The following is a 6,239-nucleotide window of genomic DNA, read 5'->3' on the forward strand; positions in this document are numbered from 1 at the left end:
GGGGTGGGGGGGGGTAGGTGGGGACTTGTAATTGTCAAAGATTAAAAATGGTGAAGAGCAACAGAAGTTGAGAAAGAGAGAGAGAGAGAAGTGTAATGTACAACATCATATATACACTGCAGCTTGGACTGCATCTAGAGTTGAGGACCAGTCCTAAAGAGGTGACTTTTTAATATAAGGGTCAAGTCATACAATCAAGGGACAAAGAGAAGAGGTCGGGGTGTTGTAGGTTCACCATACTTTGGGGGGAAAGCCGTTTTCTCTCTCGACATTAACTAAAACTGTTTTTAAAAACTACAGTTTGCTGCCAAGCCAGCGTATCTCAGTGTGAAACAGTATTATTACAGTATGTTTACAGTTTTTAAGGTGTACAGTACAGAAAAAAGTCCTACAATCTACTGCACAGGCCTCCCATGACAGATGTCTGTTCACAGCCAATAATGTGGTTCCTGTGGGGCTGAGTATATAGCATCCAAAGTTACAGCAATTATACCACACCACAGTCCGTGCGCGCGTCTATGTAGCCTCCGAACATGAACCATAATATTGTTTAGTCCGTGCCCTCTCCCCTCCCTGCCGACCCCCAGAGGGAGGAAGCGAGCACACGTATCCCCCAAAACTCACTGTAAACGAGACAGCAACTTTGGTTACAGTTTTTTCTTTTTTCTGGAGATTTTTCTTTTCATTAAAAAACAAGTCCTTTTTTTTTTTTTTTTTTCCCCCGCAGGGCAGCGCACTCTGTCCTATGCCTGGGTCCCAAATCTGCTCTTCGTTGCCAGTAATCTTTCCATTTCAGACGCCTTTTTATTTTTTAAAATCCACAGCTACTTCATGATATTCCTTCCTTTTAGTGAGAAGCAGGGGTAGAAAGACAGTGGAATCCGAGGTGATTTTGCATAAATTAAAAAAAAAAAAAAAAAAAAAAAGGACAGTCAGTTTTGCTCTTTTCACTCACACGCAACAGACATACACTCACACACACACACACACACACACTCACACACACACAAAAAAAAAGAAAAAAAAAAAAGGGAGGGGAGGGGGTGAGGGGAACGGAAAGAGGCAGAGCTGAAACCTCCCCACGGCTGTCATGACTGGCCAATCAGAAATAGTACGTCACAGATCACTTGGGACACCAGAGAGTTCATAAGTGGGGACACTGAGACGTCCAGTAGCCGCGACTCGTACAAAGTGAACTCTGAGTGGTTTTCCTCTACTTTAGCCAGGGCGTGCAGGGCCCGGGCCGCCCGCCGCATCATGTCCACGCTGGTGGGCTCAAACTGGGGCGCGCCCTGCATTTGTAGCAGGGAGCTCTGGCTCTGCTGGTACTGCGTGGCGGCTAGGCTGTCCTCCAGGAAGCCAAGCAGGTTACCCACGCTGCCTTTCTGCACAGCAATAGCCCGCGCCGCCAAGCTGTCGCCCTGGGCCAGGTTGGCCAACAGGACGACCGCCATTTCCCGGCAGACGGCCACCTTACGCTCGCCGACCAGACGCACCAGCGAGCCGTAGAGCTTCTCCAAGCGGCTGAAGGGCGGCGTTGCCAGAATGAGGTCGACGTTGTTGTCCTGGATGCTGAGCTTGCTGAGGGTCTCGAGAACCAGTCTCTGGGGGGAAAGTGAGCCGTGGGGCCCCAGCGTTGGGAAGGGGTCCAGGGCCTCCGCCGAGGGGCAGACCGCCCAGTGGAGCAGGCCATCCAGCAGCGGCAGGCATATACTCTCCGGGTAGATAGAAAGGTCCAGCTGGCCTGAGATGTTCGCCAGAGTGACCAAGCAGTTCTCCCTTAACACCTCAAGACAGTCCCACCACCACTCGTCTCTCTCGCAGCTGACGCCTTCGTCTTCCTCCTCCTCCTTCTCGTAGGTGACCGGCGCCTGTTTGCGCTCGGGGTGCCTGTGGTGGAGCAGCACCAGGCGGCCCAGCAGCAGCAGGAGGCCTGGGTGTTTAGACATCTCCTGGTCGTTACCCGGGACGAAGGAGAGGCTGCGCACGATGTTGGAGATGCAGATGCAGCGCCGAGCTAGCGAGTCCTGCCAGTCGGACGCGGTGCTGAGCGGCGTCTCGTCCTTGCTGTGAGGCTCGTCTTCCAGGATTTTGATGTTGCGGCGGCTCTGGAGCTCAGGGTTGATGCTGAACAGGTATTTGCCGTTTTCCTTCTGCTCCTCCGCGCCTCCACGAACTACTTCCTCTGTGACTGACCCCGGGCGGGCAGATAGTACGTCATCGATGGTGGCAGTGACTGGTGCGCCGATGGGAAGAGGAGGAGAGGTCTTCTCCGCCGGAGACTTCTGAGGTTCGGAGGACTGGGGTGGCTGCTGCCGAGGTTTATCTTCCCCATTGGACTTGGATTTCTCAGGGTTTTCCGTTGCCATCTCGAGCACCTGGACCTTTTTGCGGCTCTCGGTGGCTGTCGGCGTGCGTTTCCGCTGCTTGAGGAGGTCCATCCGACTCTCGAAGTGGGTCTGGATGTGTTCGGTAGTGTCGCCCCCGCCGATGCTCCAGTGTATCAAGCCGCTGTCAAAGCTCTGCCGCTGCCCAAGCTTGGACGAGTGGTTGACCAGGAAGGGATTCTTCTTCCGCACCACCTTGATGGGGAGTTTATCGAACTTGCTCGCCTGCTTGGGCTTTTCCGAGTGGAGGTTGGGGTCCGGGAAGGACCCTGAGGTAGAGGTATTGGGTTCCTTGACAGAAGACTCCCTTTCCTTCTCCTCTTCCTCATCCTCTGAAGACTTGTCCTTCTGGGAGCCCTCCTCCTCCTGTTTCACCTGGACCAGTGAAGAGCTGTCGGGATTGGCCTTTGACTCCTCCGCCTCCTCCTCGTCCTCGTCCTCTTCGTCCGTGTCCATCTCCTCATCGTCTGGCATCGGAATCTCGTCGTCAGAGTCCTCAGCAGCGTTGGGGTCTATGAGGGTGCGCTGGCCGGGGTCCCCTACTTCGTACTCCTTTAGGATGCCAAAGATCTCGATGAGGCAGCGTCTGAAGTACTCGACCACCAACTCCAGGAATCCGGGCAGCTGAGAAAAACCAAAAGACGATACCACGTCACCAAAACAGTCGCGTGGGAAAAAAGTTGTGTTAATGCAAACTAAACAGACGTACGAGACTCACCTGGCATAAGTTAAAAGTAGAAATGCTGCTGTCATCGTACAGTAGAATGTTAATGGTGTCCAAGGCCCAGGTGCTTTCAGCTAGTAAGCCCGACTTTAGTGACATCATCACTCTCCAAGCCTCGGGAGTGCCTGAGAAAAGACGAAAACAAGAATCCGTCAGTGACTCAGCCTGTATCTGATCTGTATCTGTACAGCTGTGTCCTCTAGTCCAGCACTCCGTTTATTGTTTAGATCTAGTGAATATGTTGAGAGGTTTGAAGCAAAGGTTCTGTACCGATGTCTTTCATGGTGAGCCGCCTGCGGGGCTTCAGGTGGGGTTGGGAGGCCTCGATCGAGCCCGGAGGGAAGGCCACGTCTCGTCTGATCATGGGTTGCTGCACGGGGGCCTGGCCGATGTGCGAGGCGGGAACTGGAGGTCCGGCTTTCTGCACTTTAATGCCCGGATGCATGTAAGGGGACTTGCTGGGCGACGTCCTGCTCTCCATGGGCCGGGGCATGGGCGCTGGGCTCGACACCTGAGGAATGTGGTTCTGGGAAGTCTGGTAGGTGGATGGCAGGGGTCTGGTCATGGGAGGTCCGGAACCACCGGGGCCAAATGGCGGCTGCCGCTGGTTGACATGGCCAGGCCACTGGCCCTCGTGGTTCATGCGTTGGTCTGACGGCATCATCTCCTCTGAGCGGTTCATGGCGTGGTAGCCGGGGCCCTGGCCTGGTACGGGAGGTCCCTGTCGGTTAGGGTAGTTGGGATATCCCATCTCAGTGCGGCCCTGCCACATTGGGCCTTGGGGGCCATCAGGGCCCGGGGGCATGGGGCTCGCCATCATCTGCGGAGGCATCGGAGACTGGGAGTTTGGGCCTGCAGATGACGGCCCTCGGTCCCGACCAAAAGGGAAGGGGAACTGGTTCTGTGGGCCTGGTGGTCTGCGGTCCCCTCCTGGGTACGCGTTATACTGGTTATACATGTCCTGTTGGGCCTGGGGCCCAGTGGACTGTGGTCCTGGCTGCTGCTGACCACTGTACGGGACATTGTACATTTCTCCCTCATGGCGCTTTGCAGGAGGACCGTACCCGCCATCGACCGGACGCTTGTAGTTCTGTCAACAGACGACATTCAGCGTTATACTCAATAAAACAGAACCTATATACATTAAATTTTAATGTCAGCACAGATAAGAAACTCTGCTATAAGGAGTAAATCTACTCTGCATTCGGGAAATGTAAAAAAATAAAGAGGAAATCAAGTCGAAATAGGAGTTTTGCAAACGCCGAACAAAATGTTCTCACCGGTTGCTGCTGTGGGTACATCCCTGGCTGTTGATTTGGATATGGGCCACCAGGGGGAGCTCCCTGGCCAGGGTACTGATTGGTATAGGACTCATGCCTGAGAACAATAACAAAAAAGTTCACACCATTTTTCTTCCTCTCAGTAAGTGCACTGACAGTTTTAGTATAAAGTTCAAAACGATGAGACTCCATCACTCTCTGCTTAATACAGACCGATCTCGGCGCCGAGTCGTTACTGACCGTTGCTGTGGCGGAGGGCGGCTGGGCGAGTACATCCCTGTATCAGCTCCAGAAGGCATCATGTTGGGCTGGGGAGCTCCCGGTCCCATGCTGCCGTCAGGGCCCATGCCTGGCTCCTGTCTGTAAACCCAACAAACACTCATCAGTTGATTCTGACTTTAAAAAAAAAATAAAAAAGGAGACTGGAACAGATGTTGGGAGAGTAGCGTCGCACGTTTACCTTCGGTCGTAGCCGTACGGGTACTGTTGCCTCTGGCCCAGCTGCATGTTGCCCATGGGGCCTGGTGGGCCTCTGTTGTACTGTTCTCCCATCCCACTGTTGGGGCCTGGCGGCATGAACTGCTCTCCAGCTTTAAAACAAAAACAAACACAGAACATTGTTGGTTTCCGCTCCAACAGAACCTCCTCACATCGTCTGATTCAGCGGGTTGGCGGACGCTCTCACCTTTCCTCATGCCACCGAAGGGGTCCTTGTTGGACTCGTAGGGACCCATCCGACCCATCATCTCTGGGCCACCCATCCCAGGCTGGTAGCCCTGAGAGTTGGGAGTCATGGCGTTCCTTCTTGAAAACGCTGGGTCTCCGCCATCAGCAAAAGGGTCCTGCAGATTCACGCTACTCCTACGGGAGGGCAGGAGGCTCGTTAGTAACATGTTGATGTTGAATTCTTTGGTTCATATAGATTTTTTAAATTCCGATACGATCACGACTCCTGCACAGTTTGTTCTGAAAGTCTTGTCAATTTCTTGTTTTGAATGTTGTGCCTTGGTGCCCAAAAGGATCCAATATTATAAGTTCAAGATATGAGAAATAACAGCGCTCTAAAACTATTGCTAACTAAGAATTACAGCCAATTACATCGTTTCTTTTTCCTTCCATACATTTCAAAACATTCAAAGTTGTAGGGACCATGTGCAGTGATAATATTGAACTTTTATCTTATATAGCTGTCATGGTTTCAGTGTTTTACTACAGTCACTTTCCAAACTTAAAACACATAATCTAAACAGTTTCTATAACACTTATAAACAAGTTGATTGGCTGTTAGCGTCACAGAACAGCAATATTGTGACCTCTAACTCGTCGTACCTGACGCCAGGCATTGGAGGCATTTGTGTGTGCGGGGTGGACGCTGGGGTGGGGGGCTTCAGGTCTCCCCCCTCTGCCATCGAACTACTGGTGGACTGAGGAGTCTGGGGTCCTTGCAGGGATCCAGAACCAGCTGCAAAACAAAGACACACACTGAGTATTTCGGAAACACCGATCGAGTCCTCCGGTTTGTAAAATCCAAAGATTCCTAAGAATTCAAAGAACACCCTCCTCCCTCCCTCCTCGCTCATCCTCATCTCTTCCCCTCCTAAATGCGAGAGTTGATAGTTGATAGTCAGGCGGGATGGCCTTGTGGATGGGCTAAGCGCTGCTGGGGGCTTTCGGGAACACATGCTGCTTTTGGCAATCCTAAATCCCATTAAGAAATTCCTGAGTGCTGCACAGAGGAACACAGTTTGTGTCAAGCTGACTGGCTTTCGAGTGCACAGCCAGCGAAAAATGTTGAATCCTCCAGCTCATCGCAGCATGCCAACCTCTTCACCACCAACACCCCCCCCC

At 52.6% G+C, this 6,239-nt stretch overlaps 2 protein-coding genes across 2 annotated transcripts in view; one reads left to right on the top strand and one right to left on the bottom strand.

Annotated features, from left to right (window-relative positions):
• The window catches only part of LOC111660083 (uncharacterized), a 10,730-nt gene extending 10,101 nt beyond the window's left edge, over positions 1–629 (top strand). Inside the window, exon 5 of the mRNA XM_087175829.1 lies at positions 588–629. Coding sequence (XP_087031955.1) covers positions 588–629 — 42 coding nt within the window. The remainder of the gene's footprint in view (positions 1–587) is intronic.
• Positions 630–673: 44 nt separating this feature from the next.
• The window catches only part of arid1ab (AT-rich interactive domain 1Ab), a 54,978-nt gene continuing 49,412 nt past the window's right edge, over positions 674–6,239 (bottom strand). Inside the window, 8 exon segments of the mRNA XM_087175830.1 lie at positions 674–3,011; positions 3,106–3,236; positions 3,382–4,201; positions 4,392–4,488; positions 4,632–4,751; positions 4,852–4,981; positions 5,077–5,252; positions 5,721–5,853. Of these exon segments, the coding sequence (XP_087031956.1) occupies positions 1,089–3,011; positions 3,106–3,236; positions 3,382–4,201; positions 4,392–4,488; positions 4,632–4,751; positions 4,852–4,981; positions 5,077–5,252; positions 5,721–5,853 (3,530 nt within the window). The 3' untranslated portion in view covers positions 674–1,088.

Source organism: Seriola lalandi, unplaced genomic scaffold, assembly GCF_002814215.2.
Source record: "Seriola lalandi dorsalis isolate HSWRI2012SDOR001 ecotype SW California unplaced genomic scaffold, Sedor1 jcf7180002054505, whole genome shotgun sequence".
NCBI lineage: Eukaryota > Metazoa > Chordata > Actinopteri > Carangiformes > Carangidae > Seriola > Seriola lalandi.